A 23,934-nucleotide genomic window follows, 5' to 3' on the forward strand; every position below is an offset into this window, starting at 1 on the left:
TTTGTAGAAATACTATTTTGATTTTCTCTTGATATTTGCTTTAAGTATGTATAACATTGCAGATTATTAATCACTTCCAACTGAAGATCAGGTGGAATTTCCTTAATTGCACATTTAAATAGATTTGGAAACAGGAAATTTTTCTTTTGCACTCATATCAAGGTATAGAAAGTGCTAGAACTGTTGTTTTGAGCTCAGAAAACAAATCCACTGCAGATGCATGTGGAAATGGAGATCTTGTTTCTTTCTTGTTTTAACTTTTTTTTTTTTTTTTGCGGGGCAATGGGGGTTAAGTGATTCGCCCAGGGTCACACAGCTAGTAAGTGTCAAGTGTCTGAGACTGGATTTGAACTCAGGTCCTCCTAAATCCAGGGCCAGTGCTTTATCCACTGTGCCACCTAGCTGCCCCTTTGTTTTAACTTTTGGCAACATGGGAAGTATATAAATCACATTACTTGTGATTCAGACATCATTTGTCATCAAATTGACTTTACTGCAGTATAAGTTTTGCGTAGAAGTGCTCTTTTACCCTATAATTCTAGGTTGAATTCATTAAGAAACATTATCAAATATATATAGCAAAAGTTAATTTCCAAAGCTATTCAATGTTCATAATAATGTTTGAGGGCGGTCCTCATTCAGAAAAATTTAAATCTCAGACACAAGCTAAAAAAAACACACGATAAAACTTTTTTTCCCTCTTCTTACTTTGAACATGATGGATATGCTTGGATAATAAAAAATAAAATAAAATAAAATGTGATACCAAAGTACATGTGGCACCTGAAATGTTGTCAAATTATAACTGCTTCGCCATGACTGAGCACCATGTACAGTCAGTCTCTTACTTATCACAGCTCAAAAGCAGCCATGGACAATACATGAAAGAATGAGTGGGACTGTGTCCCAATAAAACTTTATTTATGAATACAGAAATTTGAATTTCATTTTTCACATGTCATGAAATAATATTCATGTTTTTTATTTTGTTTCAACCATTTAAAAAGGAAAAAAAACTATTCTTAGCTAGTGGGCCACATACACTTTGCTGAACCCTGCCCTACTTTGTGCTGCATCTCCAGAATTAAACCCAAGTTAATTTTTCATATTTGTACAAATACTGACATCATTTTTACATGGAATCAGAAAATCCTAAGGATAACAAAGACCTTATCTAGGCCCCATCCCCATTTTCTAAACAGTGGAACAACAAATAAGCCTCTCTTTTAGTCAGGGATTATGTCAGCTGACTTAGAACAGCCAGGCTGGTGAATCTGACCTAAAATGTCAGGAGGAAAACTAGAGTCAGGACCAAACAATAGTGTGAGGGGCTACTACGTCCACCCACACAGTAGGGGGTGGGGGGTGGAGCACAATTCTTCACTCAATTTTGCATCACCACAAAATGTTTGAAAGGACCTGAGGTATTATTTGGTCCAACCTATACCTGTATAGGGCATGAGGTTGCAGAGTGCTGGGCCCAGAGTCAGCAAAACTCATCTTCCTGAGTTCAAATCCAGTCTCAGACACTTACTAGCTGTGTGAACCTGGGCAAGTCACTTAACCCTGTTGGCAAACCACTCCAGCATCTTTGCCAAGGAAACCCCAAATGGGTCATGAAGAGTTGCACGTGACTGAAAAATTACCAACATCAACAAAATACCTTTATATGAATTCCTCTACAACAAGCCCAACCACTGGTGATCCAGTCTTTGCTGCCTAAAGTGAGGGGGAACCATAAATGTAATCTTAGTCTTTCTGAAGTTTGGTCCACACTTTTGGTCTGGCTATTTGACCCCCATGCCTAGAATATACTTCATTAATTCTGCTTCTTACTATATCCCATGCTTGCTTTTACATAGAAGGCATTTTTTAAAAATCCTTCTTGATTTACTGATTCAGCTCAAAGAGACACCAGAAGGGATTCTACAATTGCCCTTAGTAGCTAATTCTAGACTTCAAGGAGTAAGAAATGCTGGTTTTCTGGATTCTGGACTCTGCCACTAGCTGATTGTGGTCCTTGAGCAAAATCCCTGAGCCTCCAATTCCTCAACTATAAAACAGGATCTATCAAAGAGCTCATGCAAATATATAGAAAAAGATTTTCACTATCTACCTCATGAGTTTGTTGTGAGGAATATGCTTGCAAATTGTTAGCATTACTGAGTAAATGACATGAGTAGCAGTACATGGCAACTGTGGTTTTTCACTCGACTTGGTAATCAATTCTTAGTGTTTGTAGGATCATAGGAGCACAGATTTAAAGCTGCAAGGGAGGTTAAAAGATCGCTGAGTCCAAACCCCTCATTTTACAGATGGAGAAACCCAGAATCAGGACTTTCCTCAAGGTCTTAAAAGCTGGTAAATTGTCTTGGCAGGTAAACTCCCAGGTATTACATGTTTCTGCAGTTATTTTAAATGAACTTTCTCTATCACTTGTTGATGGGTTTTGTTGGGAATATACAGACATGCTGATGATTTTGTGGGTTTATTTTATATCCTGCAACTATGCTGAAGTTCTTAATTGTTTCAACTAGTTTTTTAGCTGATTCTCTAGGGTTTTCTTAGCATAACATCATTTGCAAAGAGTGATAGTTTTGTTTCCTCGTTGCCTACTTTTATTCCTTCAATTTCTTTCCCTTGTCTTATTGTCATAGCTAGCAATTCTAATACAATATTGCTGGTGGCAATAACTGACATCCTTGTTTCACTCCAAATCTTACTGGGTTTCAAGTTCATTTCTATTACAGATAATGTTTGCCCTTGTTGTAGATAGATACTACTTATTTTAAGAAAGGCTCCATTGATTCCTATACTTTCTAGTGGTTTTAATAGGAATGTGTTGTATTTTATCAAAGGCTTTTTCTGTAACTAAATGATTTTTATTGTTTTTGTTACCAAATTATACTGATAGTTTTTCTTAATACTGAAACAGCCCTATATTCCTGGTATAAATCCCACCTGGACAACGTGTATGATCTTTGTGATATATGGCTGTAATCTCCCTGCTAGTATTTTAAATTTTTCTTCATCAATATTCATTATGGAAATTGTTCTATAGTTTTATGGTTTTATTCTCCCTAGTTTAGGTGTCAAAACAACATTTGTTGTGGATTCTGAATGCAGATTGAACCATACTGTTTCTACTTTTTGGTTGTTTTTTTTTTCTCTTTTGAGGTTTTTCCCTTGTGTTCTGATTCTTCTTTTACAACATACCTAACGCAGAAATATGTTTAATGTGATTGTAAATATATAACCTATATTAGATTGCTTTCTGTCTTAGGAAGGGAAGGAGAGAGAAAAATTTGGAACTAAAAAATTTCATGAAAACAAAAGTTGAAAACTATCTTTACATATAACTGGAAAATAATAAAATACTTTTATGATAAAATTTTAAAACCACATTTGTATCATCAAAGGAATTTGGAAGGACTCCTTTACATATTTTTTTCAGTTTATATAGCATTCGGATTAATTGTTCTTTAAATGTTTGATAGTATTCATTTGTAAATCCATCTGGTCCTGGGAATTTTTTTCTTGGCCAGCTTATTGATGGCTTGTTCAATTTCTTTTTCTGAGATAGGGTTAAGTATTTTATTTCCTCTTCTCTTAATCTGGCCAATTTATAATTTTGTAAACATTTTTCCATTTCACTTAGATTGTCAGATTTATTAGCATATAATTGGGGGACAGAACTCCTAATCATTGCTTTAATTTCATCTTTACTGATGGTGTATTCACCCATTTCATTTTTGAAACTGATATTTTGGTTTTCTTTTTTTAAATCAAATTAACCAACAGCTTATCTATTTTACTTGGTTTTTCCCCCCTTAAAAATAGCTCCTATTTTTATCCATTAGTTCAAATTTCTTTTTACTATTTTATTAATCTCTTTGATTTTCAGAATTTCCATTTTGATATTTAATTGGGGATTTTTAATTTGTTCTGTTTCTAAGTTTTTGTTTTTTTCAGTTGCATGCCCAATTCATTGATCTGTGCTTTCTCTCTTTTACTGATGTACACATTAAGAGATATACATTTTCCCCTACGTACTGCTTTGGTTGAATGCCAAATTTTTGAATGTCTCATTTTTGTCATTCTCATTAACAAAAAATTGATTGTTTCTAGGTGTTCTTTGACCCACTCATGCTTTAGGATTAGATTATTTAGCTCCCAATTAATTTTAATCGATGCTTTCACAGTCCTTTATTAAATGTAATTCTTATTGCACTATAATCCTGAAAACGGTACATTTAATGTTTCTGTTTTTCCGCATTTGGTTGTGAGGTTTTTATGTCCTAATACATAGTCAATTTTTGTGAAGATACTTTGTATAGCTAAGGAAAAAGTATTCTTCTTTCTATTCCCATTCAATTTTCTCCAGAAGTCTATCATATTTAACTTTTCTAAGATTCTATTCATCTCCTTGATTTCTTTCTTATTTATGGTTAGATTTATGTAGTTCTGAGAGGGCTAAGTTGAAGTCTCCCACTAGTATATTTTTACTATTTCCTCCTGTAAATAACTTTTCCTTAAGAATTTTGATGCTATGCCATTTGATACATATGTTTAGTATTGATGTTACTTCATTGTGTATGGTTCCTTTTAGCATGATGTAGTTTCCCTGCTTTTCCCTTTACATTTAGTGTATTTTTTTCTTTTACTTCGTCTAAGATGATGACAGCTTTTCTTGCCTCTTAAACTTCAGCTGAAGCATAATATATTCTGCTCCAGCCCCTTATTTTAACTGTCTCTCTGTTTCAAGTGTGTTTCTTGTAAACAAACGTATTGTTGGATTCTGATTTCCAATTCATTATACTATCCACTTCCATTTTATGGGCAAGTTCATCCCATTCATACTTAAGTTATGATTATTGTGTATGTCCCTCTATTCAACTTTCTTGTGTTTATCATTCTCTTCCTTTTTATCCTGTCCCTCCTCCAAAGTTTCTTTTATTTCTGATCACTGAGCCTTATTTTATCAGCCCTTTTATCACCACTACCACCACCACCACCACTTTCTCTTATCCTTCCTCTCCTACTTCCCTATTGGGTAAGACAGATTTGTATTACCAACTGAATATCTATATCTGTCTTTCTATCTGTGTGTGTGTATGTGTGTACATACACACACAGATATGTATATGCATTTTCCCACTTTGAACTAATTTAGATGTGAGTGAGTGAGGTTCAAGCATTGCTCACCCACCTGCACCACCACATTGTTCTCCACTATAAAAGTTCTTTCTTGTGAAGCTCTTTTATGTGAGATGATTTTCCCCATTCCACCTCTCCCTCTCCCCTTCTAGGGATCCCTCTTTCTTGCCTATCCATTTTTCTTTACATCATCCCAAAATAATCAACTCACTTGCAGCCTCTATTTAGACTTTTTAAAAATTATTTTAATAGTGATAAAGTTCTTAGAAGAAATGTATTATTTTTCCATAAAGAAAGATAAAGATTAATTTTAATTCCCTTATGACTTCTTTCATGTTTACCATTTTATGCTTCTCTTGAGTCTTGTATGACAGTCAAATTTTCTATTCAGCTCTAGAATGCTCAAAAGTCCTCAATTTCATTAACTATCCATTTTTTCCCTTGAAGGATCATACTCAGTTTTGCTGGGAGGTTATTCTTTTACCTACCAAAATATAAAATTCTAAGCCATACACTCCTTTGATGTGGTAGCTGCTAATAAATCTTGTGTGATCCTAACTGGCTCCATGATATTTGAATAGTTTCTTTCTGGCTGCTTGAAGTATTACCTCTTTGTCCTGGGGGTTTTGGAATTTGGTTATAATATTCCTGGGAGTTTTCATTTTAGGACCTCTTTCAGGTGGGGATAGGACTCCTTCCATTTCTTTCTTTCTTTTTTTTTTTCTATCTATTCTATCCTTTGGTTCTATGATATCGGGGCAGTTTTCCTTGACAATTTATTGAAATATGTCTGGGCTACGTCTTTGATCATGGCTTTCAGGTAATCCAAAAATTCTTAAATGATTTTGCCTGGTCAGTTTTTCCTATGATTATATTTCACATTTTCCTCCATTTTTCCCATTTTTTGGACTTTGTTTTATTATTTCTTGATGTGTCATAGGGTTATTAGCTTCCACTTGACCAATTTTAATTTTTAAGGAATTATTTTATTCAGTAAACATTTATACCTCTTTTTCCATTTGGCCAATTCTGCCTTCTAAGAAGTTATTGTCTTTGGTATCCCTTTTTCTACTTGGACAATTGTTTTTTAAGTTATTTTCTTTAGCATTTTATGTGCCACTTTTACTCGACTGTTGTCTTTTCCTAATTTTCTTCCTTTGCTTTCATTTCTTTGCTTAACATTTCTTCTATCACTCTCATTTGATTTTGGAATTCTTGTCAAGCTCATGTCCAATTCATATTTCTTTGAGGCTTTGCTTGTAATTATTTTGACTTGTCATCTAAATTTGTATCAATCTCCTTGTCACCACAGTAGCTTTTTATGGTCAAGTTCTTTTTGTTGTTGCTTGCTCATTTTCCCACCTTGTTTCTTAATTTGGAATTTTATGTTAATGTTGAGCCCTGTTTCCAGAGTCAGGGGATGAGGGACGCTGTCTCAAGCTCCAGGCTTTTCCACACTACTGTTTTCAGAGCTAGTTCTGGGGAGTTCGGGAGTTTTTTCAGTGCTTGCAAACTCATGAGATCTGAGGAGAGGTGTGGTCACTGCTCTTCTGATTTGCACTCTGGTCCCTACAGGAAGGGCCTCTGATCCTTTGGGATAGTAACTGATACTGCTCCTAAGGGTATCTGATCTCTTGGGACTAGAAGTAATACTGCACCTCAGAAATTTCACTCCCTATTGACCAAAAGTGTTCCCATTTTCACTTGAGCTATGACCCAGAAGAGGATATAGGTGATAGTTAACCAAACAGTGTTTGATCCTGCATCCAGTGATTGCACAAGGGTCCCCTGTTGTCTCTTTCTGACCAGATGCCCTTATCATCTCTGGCTTAGGAGCTTCCAAAGCTGTTGCTGCTGCTTCTATTGCTACCACCTAGTCCCACCACTGGTGTTTCATCCATGTAGGCTCAAGGCCAGCCTCCATCCCCATGCCATAGATCCTTCTTTCTGAACTCCTAAACTGTCTTGGGCTGAAAGAATGTCTCCTCTGATACTCAAGAATTCAATTTGAGGAGTTATCTCAAAGTTGTTTGGAGGGCAATATTGGGAGGGCTCAGTGGAGCGCTTTCTCTACTCCACCACCTTGGCTCCACCCCCTGAAGTCCCTGTACTTTCATTACAGTTATGTCAGGCTATGAAATTGTCCTCCAATCATATCACAGCTAAAATGGCCCTTTCACAAGGAACAACTTTAATAGTATCTTTCATCCATTATCTGACCACAGTGTATGTTTATTTTATTAAAAAGGAAAACATTCTTTATGTCCATTACCCAAACTATCAACACTCCCATCTTAAGAAGATATATTCTATTATAAAGTTAACAATCACTTCTTTACTTGGAAACAGGTTTATCATCTAAATAAGCAGACAGCTTGGATCCTTTCTCAGGTACATATGCTGGTGAAGAAGGATGAGGGGGAGATAATGAGAAAGTCACCATGGTTTCCAAAATAAATTTTGATGCTGCTTAAACCTGCCATACATCTGTAAAATGAATGAAGCCGTTTTATATCTAGAGAAAATGGAGATCATACTTCATAGCCCATCAAGCCATGTTCCCTGCTTTCAATCAATCCTCAATGTGGCATGATCCAAACAAAGATCTTTTACCCATCCACAGAGTCAGAGATTTAGAGCAAGAAAGGACCAAAGAGGTCATCTAATCCAATGCCCTCACTTTACAAATGAGGAAACAGAGGCCCAGAGAAGGTAAGTAACTGACAGATGAATGGCAAAGGCAAGATTCTAAGCCAGGTTCTTTGACTCTAATTCATTCCCATTGTCTGCCACATTATACTGCCTCAATGAGAAGCTATATCAACTTGATCTGACCACCATACTGAATAAAGCATGAGCTGCTCTATGGGAATACCATTTCTCAGTAGGCTTCAAAATCCCAGAATTTCAGACTTGGCAAAATGCTCAGAGACCATTAAGTACAATCCATCCCTAAACAAAGAAGCCCTTCTTCAACATCCTCAAAAAGTAGTCAATCATCCAACGTCTACCAGAAGCCCTCCTGGGAGAAAGAGTGAATAGAAGGTCAATCCATTCCACTTGGATTCAGCTCTCACTGTTGGAAAATCCTTCATAGGAGAAAAGAAGGCAAATTTCTCCAGAGCTATGCCATTTGATAACAAGTTCTGGCAGGATCTCACTTTGTGGGTTTGTTATTTCATCCTCAGAGGCCAATCCCAGCTAAGTCCCTAGAGAATCATCACCAGAATGTTGACAATCAGGTAACTGTCTTATCCACACAAACTCATGAAAAATCTAAGATAAGGAAGGAATGTGATCTGAAATGATGGAGACAACAGTCACCCCAATGAAATCACTGATTTTAGGTATATCTCAAATACCTCATCTGACCTGATTTCAACAGTATGGGAAGACCCTCTATACATGCAGATTGTAACGTTTCCATAGAAAGAATTACAGAATCAGAGAACTGAAGAATTAATTGGAAAGGAGCTCAAAAACCTTGGTGCTTTTAAGATTCAAAGGGCTTCAAACTTTGTTCCTTTCTTGTCAATATTCTCCCAAAGATCTTCCAGAAAGGATCTCTGGAAGAAAGATCCATTCACCATAGTAGAGGCTCTCCTCTACATTTCCTTATATTTCAGAAGTACCTACGCATCACTGGTCTTTCCTACTATCCCCCCTTACTGTTGCCACATAAATAACCTGTATCCTTTTCTGATCTCCTTAATGATATTCCTTCTATCATTTCTTGCACTTAGGTCTTTATTGGAAACATGCTGCAGCCTAATATTCACTAGGAGTTTCTCCCTTGCCCTATGAGTCCCCAGAAATAATGTCATTTCGAGATTCACACAGCATTGCCAGGAAAACGGCTGCATTTCAAAGGTAGGTTTTTTGCATGGGAAGCAGCTCTGGATCACTGAAAAACACAATATGTCCAATTCAAAACAATCCACTTTTTCCATTCAAGTCAGTTCTGAGCCAAGCTCAACATCCATTCATCCATATGCAATTCCAGTCCAAGATAAAAGTATAGATGGACTCATCATCTAACAAGACAGTGGCATGGAAAATCCATCCATTTAGTTTTTTTCATGCATGGACTGGTTTTTTTTGAATCATTATTATTCAAAACTTGATCAATCAACAACACCTGTTTAAAGAACCAAATAGATAACATTAAGAACCAACCACAAACAACTGAATAATAAAGAGGCTGACAATCTGATGGGACAAACAAATGATTCAGCTATTTGGAAAATGATAGAAATAAACATGAAATCATCAAAATTCCAGTGTTCAGTGGATGTGTACTCACAAGTTGGTAACAAGGATCGATTTGAATATGAAAGACTATTTTAAAACTCAGAAACTACCAGCAGAAATTAATCTTAATGAGAAAATTATAAAGAATGATTTCTTTTTAAATTGCATATTCCAAGTACATAGACAGAATTATGTTGGTAGAGATATATTAGATATAAATGGAGGATATTTTAAAGTCACCATAGGTAATGCACATAGACTGCATCTCAAGTTTCAACCAGTGTGAGAATTAATGCATAGTAGGTCTGCTAAGAGTACAACTGTTACCTGGAATACAATTCAACAAATGTTTATTAAGAGCCTACTATGTGTTGGGGAAGCTGAGCTGCTTGCATGATGTCGGGTCGCGAGGGTGGTGAGAAGAAGCCTCTGAAACAGCCCAAGAAGCAAACCAAGGAAATGAATGAGAAGATATAGCTTTCAAACAAAAATAACTGGAAGAGTTAAAAGCAAAAGCTGCTGGAAAGGTACCACTTGCCAGTGGTGGAATTAAGAAATCTGGCAAAAAAGTAGACGTTCCTGTGTAGATAAGATGGTGATTCCTTTTCATTTCTTTCTTGCTCTGTGACATCTGCATTTCCTACTTCAACATGTTGCCACCTGCAGTCAAGACTGTGTCATCTTAGTCTATTGTACATTGTAATAAACTTTTTTTTATCACAAAAAAAGAGCCTACTATGTGCAAAGTACTATCCTAACTGATATATTTTAACTCAAATTTGGGGTTGCATCTAAATCAAGGCACAATCATAGCCTGAAATAAAATCTCTATTTAATTTTTAAATTACAGAGAAGTAGATACTTATGATAAAAACTGATCCATTATAAACCAATTTCTAGAATTTCTGGATAACAGCTTGCACAAACATATAAAAGCATATCTCCTCTGCTCTCCCTTGGACCAAGGGTACACATCTGCAACTCAACTGGGCTACAGGGACAAAGATTACAGCTGGAGAATAGATCATGTCTGTATATGCTAACTTGTGCTTTTCATAGTCTACACTAGCCTTTTCTTTCCTAAAGCTTTCAGATATTCTCTCAGATAAACAAAGTTATACTTAGACAGGACTTACCTTAAAATCACCTTTGTTGCTGAAAACTTTGAGTTTGCACCATCAGAGTAATACAACAAAACCTCGTGAATTCAGACTTCTTTAATTCAGTGTTTGTGACCAAACTGTTCACACTGGTCATTCTTTGGAAGCAGCTGCCTCATTTTACTGCCTCCTGTTACCATACAACTACGTTAAGCACAAATGCTTTGAACAAGGCACAGATCTAAACCAGTTTTTGGCCAAGTCAACTCACCAGGTAGAATAGGTTGTTGCAAATCTATTTAACCTACTTGAGAGAAAGGACTTGAGCATATTGTGAGAATTGGAATGATACCCCCTGCTGGGAGAGATATTGCAGGGAAACTCCACCATGAGGAGAAAGCATGTGACTTGGAAACCATGTGACTTTAGCATCTGGAAGTTGCCTGGAGTCCGGAAGTTACATCTATAGAATCACACATGGGCCTGTCAGAGCTACCAACGAATTAGCTTGGAGCTGTGTGTGTGTGGACGACTCTGTTTCAGGTTTCACAAGGGGGATTCTGGGAGAAGCCCCTGAGGAGGGGTCTTTTGGGTATGTAACGATTGGAATGACGCCACCTGCTGGAGACTTACTGTAGAAGAGTTCCGCCCATGAAGCAAAGGTCTTTGTGAGGGCAAGACCAGGAGTTTTTTCTTTGGCGTCAGGAAGTGACCCGGGCTAGTGGGAAGAGGAAGGAAGAGAGTGGCGCTCGGTCTCAGGCTCTTTCCTGAGGACGCTGGTGGAGAGGGGAGCTAGAAATGCACTCTCCCTTTAATAGATAGGAATCTAGGCCTTTCTCTCTCTTTACCAAATTCTTATTCTCCTTAATAAATGCTTAAAAGTCTAACTCTTGCTAAAGCTTATAATTTATTGGCGACCACTCATTAGATATCTTAGACAGTTTAGCTAGAATTTTAGCCCTTAACAGGTTCCTGACCTCGGCTTGGCGGGTCGGATGCTGGGGTCTATTAGATAGTCAGAGGAAGTTTGCCTTTTACCTCTTTCTCTCTCCTCACCAACTTCTGATGCACTTTAATAAATACTTAAAAGTCTAAACTCTTGCTAAAGTTTCCAATTTAAGGTGACCACTCATTAGATTTTAGACATCATAACTAGAATTTTAGCCCTTTACAATATAAAGTCTTTTTTGTTTGTTGTTGTTCTTTGTTTGGGAGCATGTGTGTGTGTGTGTGTGTGTGTGTGTGTGTGTGTGTGTTTTCACAAATTACAAAAATACAAAACAATACCATCTTGCTTTGGAAGCCAGGGAGGGTCTGCCAGAAAGATCAATTTGTGAGCAATGTGCTACTTTCAGTGTTTGTTTCAGGTTTTTTTCCATGTCTCCAACAGAGCCCAGCATGGAACCTGGCACATAGCTGGCGCTTAATAATTGCTACAAAAAGCACCTCAGGAATGAATTTTCCAGCTACCCTCTACATCTATATTCACACATCCATCTTCTTATCCTGTGCAGTCTTTGTTCAGGTCTGCCCAGAGATTCCAGAGGCTCTCCCCAACATTCTACAGGCCTTCCTCTGGAATTTTCCATATGCCACAGGGCCTAGGGGAGCAACCTAGTCTATGAACTTGCTATCCCTCACTTTTACCTAGTAACTGACCCATCCACCTCCTCTCTTCCATCTCATCATTTCAGTTTTGTTTGTTTGGGGCAGGTAGGTGGCACAATGGATAGAACACCTGGCCTGGAGTCAGAGTTACTTCTCTTCTTGAGTTCAAATCCAGCGCCAGACACTGACTAGCTGTGTGACCCTGGGCAAGTCACTTAACCTTGTTTACCTGTTTTTTCTCATCTGTAATATAAGTTGAAGGGGATGGCAAACCACTTTAATATTTCTAAGAAAACTCCACATGGGGGTCATGAAGAGTTGGACACAAGTGAAACAACTAAACAAGTTCAGCTACCTGATTCTTCCTAGGAGAGGGGGAGGGCATTGAATGGGCACATAAAGCTATTTAGAAGTGTGTGTACATACACTTATATATGTATGTATGTAAGTAATCAGAGAAGGGAGGTTAGGAGAGTAGACTATCACATTCAGAACCATTACCAGTCTGAAGATAAGAAAAAAACTGATCTATCAACAGCTTGGGGAAAGGTGGGGTTTAGTGTATATAGACTTCAAAAGAAGAAAGTTACAACAACCCTGACAAAAATATCCCATGCTTCAGATCAGTCTTTTCACAACAAGCCCAAACTAGTCAACTTTTACTTCAAATAAGAGATACACTAAAAGACCTAGTTACAATAGTCTTGCTAAAAGAAGCCTGATTAACATTAAGTCAGCCTCTTAGACAACCTTTTAAAAAAAGAACAAGTATGGAATGGGTTCCCTTTTTCCCAAACCACAGATAAAGAAAAATTAACTTGTTACTTTATGCTATTTGAAGACGTGATTTTTTTCCATTCTATTACAAAGGGTTCCCACAGTCCTATTGAGAGTAACTAAGTAGCTACGTTTTCCTTAAACACATCAAGCAACAACACCACACAGCTGGCCTAGGATCCCAATTGCTATCTGATCTTTTACATGTGGTAATATTTGAATTTTTAAAAACAAAGATGATCTCTAAATATCTGTTTTCAATTGCTAGGACAGGGAATTCCTTATTTTCAGGAATCTCATGGAGAAGCAGGAGCTGAATTCTGGAATATCAGTAATCACCCTCTAATTTATGTTTATAAAGTCAAGGTTTTTAAATGTTGTGGCTCAACAAGCTGTAATTACTTCCTTCCAACAACTCCATTACAAGTATTTTGTGGAAGAGAAGGTTTTTAAAAAGGCAAAACTGCTAGAGTAATGTCAGTTTAGCATTCATTAAGTTAAGGAGTCTAAGAGTATAAATCTTCTAGTCATTCTTCCCAGTTGAATTCTTCCTAGAAACATTTTCACATCAGAGTGACAAGAGATCTCTTCAGAACCTAGAGTTAAAGGAGTATGGTTCCTTGGGTAGAAGAAATCAGTACCTCCTATAAAGGCCTGTTCCAGTGGAGCTATGAAAGGGTTCCAAGCATTCCACAAGGCAGTTTGGGGCTAGGTAAAGAAAGTGATTCAAACGTCCTTCCCTTTGACCCAGAGATCCCACTCCCAAGGTTACACCAAGATAAAGACAAGAGAAAGGTCCCCATATACCAAAACATTTAGAGCATAATGTTCTGTAACAGCAAAGAACTGGTAACAGAGTAAATAGCTACTGATTGGGGAAATGGTCACAGAGACTTTGTTACTTCAATGTAAGAACATTACTGTCTCTAAGAAACAACAAATATGAAACTCAGAGAAAACAGATACATTGCAAAATAAGCACAACTAGAAAAATAAGAGACAAAACAACAATAATGAAAGCAACAAGGAAAAAAATCAAAACTTAAGTTCTTATCCTTATAATGACCTCATTTAGCTCAGAAGAGAGAAGTGAATGTACCTCCCTCCCTTCTTTGCAGGAGTGGACTGCCAGTGCGTAACACTGTATAATAAATACACTGCCAGGCTTAACTGAGACAATGCTTCCACTTCCTTATACACAGCACTCGGTCTGTCTCCCACTCCTCTGGCTCTGGCAGGCAGTACTCCATGCCTCCTCATCCCCACCACACATCCCATTCCCTTCAAGACAGCTCAAATGCCACCACTTTCTACAGGAAACCTTTCTTGATCTCTCCCACTAATTCGGTCTCCCCCAAAGTGCCAAATGGCTATTTTGTACATATCTCTATGTATGCTACCTGTCTCCCCTGCCTAGAACATGAATTCCTTAAGCACAGAGACTACCTGTTGCTTGTCTTTGCATTCCCAGAACTTAGTATAGTGCCAGGCCCCTAGATGTTGATAGATTGACAATGAATAGCTCTGGGAAGGAGGGCGAAGGGATATATATCGGGAAATGAAAGTGATATAAAAACAAGGTATCAATAAAAAGAATTTTAAAACTGCTACACCAGGGGAAAAACAACAACTGCTACACCAGAGATTTAGGAGTTAACCAGTCCCCTCTCCCAAGAAAGCCAGTCAGCAGAATTTTCCATTCACACTGGGTTTTCTACCATCACTTCTTCTGTTCCTTCTCTACTGCACCTCGAAAACCAGCCATAATCTTTCCAATACTGACGATCAGCACCCACAACTAGTCTTCTCATCTACAACTTCTCCCTGACCAAAAAGGACCCTCATAAGAAAACAGACAGGTGTTAACTGAGCTGATCCCCACCTGGATCAGTTAATCTCAGTGGCACTCAAGCTTAAAGCAAGCTACAACTTCTTGGGGGAGGGAGAGGCCACCAGAGATTCAGTGATTGTCACCACACTAATGTCTCATCCAAATTTGCAAATGTACATGTCAGATATTTTGAGAAATAATTCATTTGGAGCCCTACCCTATTCCAATCAGTAATAATCCGTTTGATCTGGTTCCACAGGGGTAGTGATTATAAATTCTGTTATATTAGGCCCCAGAGGTGTGAACTGCAAGTTGAAAGCTAACTAGAGGTCCTCCATCTTTCTTTTGCCTTGTCATGATGACCAAGCCATTGTGACTTATTTTAGCTTATGCTTCAAATGTCACCCAACAGAATTCTGTATTTTGTATCACCGCTTTAGAACATCCAGGTAATAGTTATAAAAACAAGGTCCTGGAAGAAGGAAGCGCCTCAGGTCATGAGGGAGATAGATCTGGGGTCCACTTCATTAGAGAGGACCATTGGCTCGGAGCTCTGCCTCAGACTCTTACTGCAGCTTGGCCAATCTTAATTGCCACAATATATTCCAAACCTGGGTGTGTTTCTCTATGATGCTTTCAGTCTGGGCTCATAAGGATTTCAAAAGTGTTTGGAATAACTGACTGGTGTTAGATCTGCTTTGAAATTTCTACTCAAATTCATTCTTTTTGAGTCTGAACACCACAGTGATAAAGTAATAACATGATTATTATCACCATTATTCTAGCAGCTAGAGTTTATATAGCTCCAAGGTACATGAAGCATTTGCAACGTTCATTCTTTTGCTCCTGACAATAACCCCTCAGGTAGGAGCTATTATTCTCCTGATTTACAGAGGTTTTGAGTATCCCTCAGTAGATTTAATAACATCTTGTGTAGTCAATTTGGCCATTTGGAGAGTTCTGTGTCTGGCTGTGTTACCCAAGGCAAGTCATTTACCTACTCAGTGTTTAAGCCTAGACGAGAGTACCATGCACAGTGGCCACATCCCAATAAAACGGTCTTGGCAGATGGGCTAAATAAACCAGGCTGTGGGTAACTAACAGGCTTCAGAGCCATCAACGAATTAGGAGCCTGTCTACTCCCTTGGCGGAGTGGATGGATAAGAACAATTTGTTCCGAGGGTCGTGAAGGCGGCTGAAGCGGGCACTGTGGAGCACTTGAAGCCTGGACAGGCACGGAAGATGCCAAGGTCTTCCACTGCATCCTGGGCCATCAACAGCTGTCCTGACTTTTGTCCTGCCACTGCACTTCCATGATTCTGGAAGAGAGAGTGAGTCTGACAACTCTGCCTCACTTCAATCTAATTCACACAAATTAAGTCATCACCCAACATCTTGATGTCATTCGTCTTCTTGGAAAATGAAGGACAGACAGTAAAAATTGCTTCATCTGATTCCCTCCAGCACATCAAAGGCCTCCATTCATCTTCTCCCTAGCAGCCTAACCTTTCTTTCCTAAAGAGGCAACAAAGGGCAGCTGCTTTAAGAATTTCTCTTTCTGGTGGAGGGTAGGATGACAGGGGTTTTCTTTGTTTGTTGGTTTGGTTTTTTGTTTTATGTTTTGGTTTTTTTTGCAGGGCAATGAGGGTTAAGTGACTTGCCCAGGGTCACCCAGCTAGTAAGTGTCAAGTGTCTGAGATCGCATTTGAACTCAGGTACTCCTGAATCCAGGGCCGGTGCTTTATCCACTGCACCACCTAGGCATCCCCAAGGATGACAGTTTTAAAAAAAAGAAAAACAAATGCTCTCAGGAGGGTTAAAAACAGATTCAAGGAGGTAGAGGCTGAAGGAAACTCGAAGATGTGTTGCTTGAAAATTAGCTTTAGTAAGGACAGTCTTATTCATATGCATCAATCAGAGGATCTGGAAGGTACCATGAGAACAGGCATAGTTTCACCGTTTTTTGTTTTTAATTTTATCACACGTAGCTTAGTACATAATTAGCACTTACAACCTTTGGAAGGGGCCTTAGAGGCCTTGGTCAAACTCCCTAATTTTACAAATGAGGAACTAAAACCCAGAGAGGTTAAGAAATTCATCCAAAGTCACACAGTTAGTAGCAGAGTTGTGACTCATCCTCAGGTCACCTGACAACAAATGCAGGACTCTTTCCACTAAGTTTCAACTTTAACTAACCTAAGTGGTCTTTGAGGTCTCTTCCAACTCTGGGATTGCACAAATCTGATTTATAAGGTTCGTCTTCAAAAGCAATTCCTACTGGCAACTTGCGATCTTCTACCCAGTCTTTAAAGTCACATTATCACCGGGTAGGATTTTGTTTTGTTTTGTTTGTTCGTTTGTTTTTTGCGGGGCAATGGGAGTTAAGTGACTTGCCTGGGGTCACACAGCTAGTTAAGTGTCTGTCAAGTGTCTAAGGTCAGATCTGAACTCAGGTCCTCCTGAATCCAGGACTGGTGCTTTATCTACTGTGCCACCTAGCTGCCCCTCTCCATATACATTTAAAGTTAGTTTTGACTTGTAAAAGACATTACCTTAGTTATCTATGAATCAGAAAGGGTGGGCTGGGCCCATACCAAAGGGAGGAATTACAGGGAGAACTGGAGATGTGGAAATGACACACTCCCTTAAGCATTAGAAGAGCCAGAGGAAGGCTTCCAGTTTATGAGGTGGTGGGGCACCTACAGAGGACTCATGGGAAAGCATATATAGGATATAAAGATTTGGAAAAGCTGCAATCTGTATGACTGGAGGGAGTATTCACAACAGTACAAGTATACACAGATCCAGTCATCAGTTTCTCCTCTGGCTCGCCTTAGACCAAGGGTTGGCAATTACAAGACAGCTGCTCTTTAGGGTCGCATGGAGAGCAAAGGCAAACTGATCTCCCTTTGAACTTTTCAGGATCTTTTTGGTGTTCAGTGGATTCTTCCACTGAAAAAAACCCACTGCCTCCTTCCTCTGGCACCTGTTTCACTTTGTATCAGCTCTAAAGGTTCAAAGTCTTCCTTACAGTGAGTGATGTGTGAATTACTGAGGACAGGCAGTCATTTTGCTACAGTTTCCTTTGGTGACAGGATGTCCTCACTCAGCCAGCCAAGAGCTCTGCCTCAGACTAAAAAGGTTCCTCCCATGATCCCTGAAAAGATGTGGTGAGCTACAATTGTGGACCTTTGTGTGGACAGTCAGAAGTAGCTGATGATATTGGAAGTTTTTCTTCAAGCTCCCTTTTTCTTCCTTTCTTTTTAAAGTCTTTGTTAAATGGGAAGTTGCTCTCAGTAGGAGAAGGAGGAGGGAGGGCAGTGGAAGATTTAAGGAATAGAAATCAATTTCAAAGATTTTGATGGTTTTTTAAAAGATGGGTTTTTCTGTCTTTCAAATTTGGTTGTGTGTTTTTTAAGTTATCTAGAACAGAACGCCCACCTTTGTACTGACCCTGCGCCAGCAGCTACATGATACAAAAAGAAGCAACTCTCAGTATATCTCCTGGATCTTACCATCTAATGAGAATAACTGTACCCCAAAGCAGATAACATGCTACAAACTGATTGCATGTTACTGCTGAACACTAAGTGAATTATTTAAAACCAGTGATAGAAGAGAGAACAAAGATTTAAACAAACATTAAATCTAAGATAAGGACAATACCTCCCCCAACATCACCATTAAAAACAAAGTGTGGAACAATGTTACACAAAGAATAAGAAAGCAAGCTGCCTAAAATAAGCTTCAGTAGCTTCTTACTGCCTCCAGAAGCAAATACAAAATGCTGTTTGGCTTTTAAAAAGCCCTTGGCAGCCCAGTCCCTTCCCACCTTTCCAGTCTTACAACTTAGTTCTCAATAGTGCTCTTTGAGCCAGTGACCTTGGCCTCCTGGCCATTCGGAGAACAAGACTTATCTCTCAGATTCCAGCCTTTTTCTCTCGGTGTCCCCATGCCTCTCCTCCTCCCTCCACTCCAACTAATGCCATTCCTGGCTTCCTTTAACTCCCAACTGAAAATCCCACCATCTGTCTCCGGATCTTATTAATGAAACACTGTGAAAATCATCAGGCAATGACTTTTGGTAAAGCAACTATGCACAGTACTCAAATGCCTAATTCTTGCTTCAAAGTAGTCATTGCCAAGTACCCTCAAACAATTTCTACCACGACAGGCTCATAGACTCAGTGCTAGAAGGGAACTTGGAGATGTACTCCAAATCCTTCATGAAGCCAGGGAAAAGAGCACTGGCTCTGGAATTCAGAGGACTTGTGCTAACACTCCACCTCTGACACTCTATATGAGCTTGAACAAGTCACTTCCCTTCTGTAACTTCATCTACAAAATGAGAGTCGTTGGAGATCCTCCTATCCCTAAACCTTTGACCCAGAAGAGAAACTGACTTTTCCAAGATAGTGGCAGTGTCAGGACTAGACATCAAGCAGCTAAATAAGCCTATATTTCTTTTCCTTTCAAGACACTTCCATTTTTAAATGGACTCTTTTAAATAGTCTATTTAAAGAGACTACTCCCTCCCCTCCTTTTTTCTTAAAGTGCTTTGCCAAGTTTTCAAGATCCTTCTAATTTTATTAAAACTGTTTTCAGGTAATGTGTCGAATTCAATGCTGTTAACTCCCTGAAGCAAAGTTCTGTTGCAAAACTATTATAGAGTTCAATATTCAAAACAGTTGTGAAATTCAGTTACTATACAGTATATTAGAAATGAGTAATCCATCTTTTATGTGCCAGAAGGTGTAGGAAAAGAAAATAAATTAGAAAAGAGTGAATATTAAAATTTTAATAGTTAGGGGCAGCTAGGTGGTGCAGTGGACAGAGCACCCGCCCTGGAGTCAAGAGTACCTGAGTTCAAATCCAGCCTCAGACACTTAACACTTACTAGCTGTGTAACCCCGGGCAAGTCACTTAACCCCAATTGCCTCACTAAAACAAACAAAAAATATTAATTTAAAAAAATTTTAATAGTTAGCTAATCACATTGGACAGCTGTCATATAAACCTAATAACTCCTTGAGACATTCTGTTGTCAAAATTAAGTTTGGTCCCTTTAAAATGATAATTGTTCTGGTTTTCCTAGTCAGTTGTTTAGAAATGCAATTGAAACAGGCAGAAAAATAATCAGGATCATCTCCAAAGTCTTTCACCTACAAGAGATTTCAAAATGAATAATCAAGTCACAGTGAAATCAGCCAGGTCACTCACCACCCCACAAGTAATCTGAAAGATAAGCTGTTTAGAAGTTGCTCAACAGGTAAATTTCTCAGGAACTCCAAACACCTTTACCCTACATTTCCCACACCGCCCCCCCCCCCAACCCTAGCTGGAATTCAGCAATTTGTACAATCCCATACACATTTTGAGAACAGTATTTCCTCCCCAAGCCCCTCTCTTTCAGGACAGTATTCATTTCAACGTTAACATCTATTTTTGCCAGAATAAAAATCAGGGTGGAAACTTTAATTCTTGCTATTTAGCTTAATAACGGGAAAAAACACTTTATGAACACTTCGACTTTATGAAACTCAAGCTTCCTCTTCTTCAAAGAAGAGATCAAACCTGATGATTTCTAGGATCCCTTCCAGCTCTAAGCCCCTGCCCACTCTTCTGTACAATCTTAATAAGAAGAGGGGTGAAAAAACAAGAAAAAAACACTGTCACGAGAGGCGTTTGCAAAGGATCGAAAAGACCCGATCTGAACAGCATTCCTGAACTCTTCGATGAAACCGGTTAACACATGGCTAGCCTTCTGTGGCTGGAGAACACTTTTCCACGAAAGAAACTTTCTATTTAAACCACGCATGCACATTCACAAAGTGAGCCAACTTTGGGCTCTCCACTTTGAACCGGGGCCCAGAAGATGCAATCATTAAGAGCCCTATTCCACTTGGGGAGAAAAAGAGGGCACAGATGAAAACCCACGGCACTGCTTCGGTGTTTCGTCAACTCTGCCCACCTAGTCTGCCCTAGCACAATAGCAAAAGTCCCTGGAAGCGCATGCCACTGCATCCTGAGAATGAGAGGTAACATTTGCCAAGTTTTGTAAACCCTAAGGCAGATACATACATACACATGTATGCTATTATTATAGTTTAGAATGGATGAGAACCTCAGAGGTCTTACGTTCCAACCTCGATGAGTGACTCCCCTAAAGTTCGCACACCTAGGAAAGTGCCATGGGTACTTTGATTCTCCTTTCTTGTGGCCCGGGGCGGTTTTCGAATAACACAGTGCCCGGCACACAGCAGGAGCTTAATGCATTTTACTGAACTGAATTGCCTCTACGCCTTTGTATCCTCTCACAGTACCAAGGCATACAGTAAGCCTTCAATAAATGCTTTTTGATCGACTGACTTCCTATCCGGCAGATTCCACGGTGGCACGGGCATGAGGGGAAGGGGAAATCGCTTAGGAGCACTGCCCAATATAGAATCCTCGAACCCTCCTGATTCTATAGTCCAGGAGCTCTTATTAAACGCCTACTGTGTGCTTAACCCCGAGAGAATCAACAGGGAAGGAAGTCCCTTGCCACGGGTCACACGGCCGACAAGTGGACTATGCGAGGCTCAGCCCGGCACCGCATACAGTACGTGCTTACTAAGTGCTTCTGGACTCGACCCCGGGGCTCTGCCCGTGGTAGGTACCACGTCCTGGCATCGGGAGAGGAGCCTGGGCCGCCCACGTGGGGCGGAAGGACCCCAGGCCCCGGCTCCCCTCTCCAGATAACGAGCGCCCGGGGCTCCGGGGACCCGCCCGGGACTCACCTGCCCACTCGCCCAGCGACGGACCGACCTCCGAGTGGGCCATGCCCCAGACCCAGAAGGCCGACAAGAGGTTGTACAAGAGCCGCAGGGCCAGATAGGCCACGGTGATCACGCCCACCCAAAAGAAGACAGCGGCGAGGGAGGAGGAAGACTCCATGGCGGGAGACCGAGGCACAGGGAGACACGAGGGACCGCAGCCGGAAGCGAAGTCGGACAGCGGACAGCCACGACCGCTGAGACACTGATAAAGTGGTGAAGTCGCCCGTCCCAAAGGCCGGCCCGACTGCAGAGCCCGCCCACAGTGTCCGCGGAGCGCACGGCCATTGGCTAGCCCCACCTTCGCTCCCGCCCTCGGCAGGGTAATCATTGAACCAAGAGGGCTTCGGCACCGCCTCTCAAACTCTAGACCACGCCCCCAGAAGCCTTCCCTCGGCTCTCACCCCACGAGCACGCCGGTGCGGCCCGGCTTCCGGCTCCAAGGACACTGATTGATGCCTCCCGCTAACCAATGGTTCTCAAGCCCCGCCTTTTGCCGTCTACGACTGTCACAGCCGACCGCTGGCATCTTCCTACTGCCCTCTCATTGGTGCCCGCTGCCCTCGCGATTCTGGATAGCGCTCTCTGACTGGCGGAGCCCAACAAGCCGAGTCTGAACTGCAATATTTAAAGGAGGGCAGCGTTTATTACCTTGGACTATTCGGACATGTCTCACTAACATTTTCATTAGGGGAGGGGGGGAGGGGGACGGCGCGAGTGGGGCTAAAAAAAATCAAAATGTTCTAATTGCATTTCGAGCCCCGCCTTTAGTGCCAGACTGCCGCCGTTTACAGATCTGTAGGAAGGCAACCACCATTCATTAGGCGCCTACTGGATGCCAGGTCGTAATTTTTACAAATTACCTTTACAGAGTTGACCCTCCCATCAGCCCGTGGATGTAAGTAAGTGCCATTATTATTCTCATTTCATAGTGAAGGAAACTGAAATTAACTCATCCGCCCGTGGTCAAAAAGCGCAAAAGTGTCAGCGGCTGCATTTGAACTCACGTCTTCCTGATTCATTCACTGGAACATCTAAGGACCTGAGCCTCAGCTTCCGCAGTCAGTCCACAAGCTTTAAATGCCAGGCAAAGATTTCCTATGTGCTCCTAGAGGTAGTAGGGAGCCACTGGTGTTTATCCAATTTGGGGGTAAGGGGTAAGCATCGTCGGACCGATGCTTTGGGACAATCACTTGGGCGGCTGAGTGGACGATGGACTGGAATAGAAAGAGGCGAGGCAGGGAGACAAATTAGAAGGCTACTGCAATGGTCTGGTCCAGAGGTGATGAAAGCCTGAACTGGGATGGTGATGATATAGTGGTGGAGAGAAGGTGAAGTATGTGAGAGATATTCTAGAGAAAGAAATTAAGGGATTTAGCCAAAGCAGTCCCTGGGGGAAATTGTATATCCCTACACGTTTTCATCAGAAAAACAGAGAAAGAACAGATTTTAAGAACTTGGTGTGCAGCTTTAAAAGAAATTAGAAATACAATAAATTGTAGTGACAGTCTAGAAGGTCTGGGTCCAGTTAGGGATATTCTGACCCTGAGGAGGACACTTGGACCCTGGAGAAATATGGTTGGTTGATCTACTTGCTGGGGTCACTTAGAGATTACTCTTTCCTTGGAAAAGCCGAGTAGTTAAATAACCATAGAGTGATTAGTCAAACAGATAACAAAGCAGACACATCACAGACACCCAGAAAGTTGGGTGCCTTGAAAATTATACTATGAGCCGAACTGGAAGCCAGTTGTGTTTGCTATGTGATTAGGATTTAATGACAATAATCTCAAGTTAGGAATGTGGCATATTTACTATTTCATGTATCCCACTCCCCAATAGCTAGCATCCTCATTCCCCAAACAGCTGTAATTTTTCAGTCCTAAGTCTTTCTGCTCACCCCCTTCTCTCCTCTATAAAACTATCACCTTCTCCTTTGCTGAGGAAGTTGAAGTTTAGACTTCTCCCCCCCCCCCATACCTCTGTGTGCCAAATAATAAAAACTCTTACTTAAATTTTAATGGGATCGTGTGTTCAAGTTTGGATCTTTATTTCTTTTCTTTTTTGGTGGGGCAATGGGGGTTAAATGACTTGCCTAGGCTCACACAGCTAGTAAGTGTCAAGTGTCTGAGGCTGGATTTGAACTTAGGTACTCCTGAATCCAGGGCTGGTGCTTTATCTACTGTGCCACCTAGCTGCCCCTGTGTGTTCAACTTTGAAATGTCTAAAAGGCATTTAATGATGCAGGACTGAAGCAGGAGACAGACTAGAGCTGAATATTTAGATCTGGGAATCATCTGCATAGAGGTAATAATTCATCAAATAAGAGTTGATGAGCTCACCAAATGATAGAGAAGAGGGCAAAGGGCATAACCTTAAGCTACACTCACAGTTA

General features: G+C 40.2%; 2 protein-coding genes across 2 annotated transcripts in view; one reads left to right on the top strand and one right to left on the bottom strand.

The window, feature by feature from the left end:
* Nucleotides 1-21,793, bottom strand: part of HSD17B12 (hydroxysteroid 17-beta dehydrogenase 12) — a 140,338-nt gene extending 118,545 nt beyond the window's left edge. Inside the window, exon 1 of the mRNA XM_043971631.1 lies at nucleotides 21,504-21,793. Coding sequence (XP_043827566.1) covers nucleotides 21,504-21,660 — 157 coding nt within the window. The 5' untranslated portion in view covers nucleotides 21,661-21,793. The remainder of the gene's footprint in view (nucleotides 1-21,503) is intronic.
* Nucleotides 9,805-9,995, top strand: LOC122730880 (translation machinery-associated protein 7-like). Its single transcript, XM_043970443.1, is given in 2 exon segments — nucleotides 9,805-9,871; nucleotides 9,874-9,995. Coding segments are annotated over 2 exon segments (189 nt in total).
* Nucleotides 21,794-23,934: the final 2,141 nt, after the last annotated feature.

The sequence above is a fragment of the Dromiciops gliroides genome, chromosome 6 (genome assembly GCF_019393635.1).
Source record: "Dromiciops gliroides isolate mDroGli1 chromosome 6, mDroGli1.pri, whole genome shotgun sequence".
Taxonomy (NCBI): Eukaryota; Metazoa; Chordata; class Mammalia; order Microbiotheria; family Microbiotheriidae; genus Dromiciops; species Dromiciops gliroides.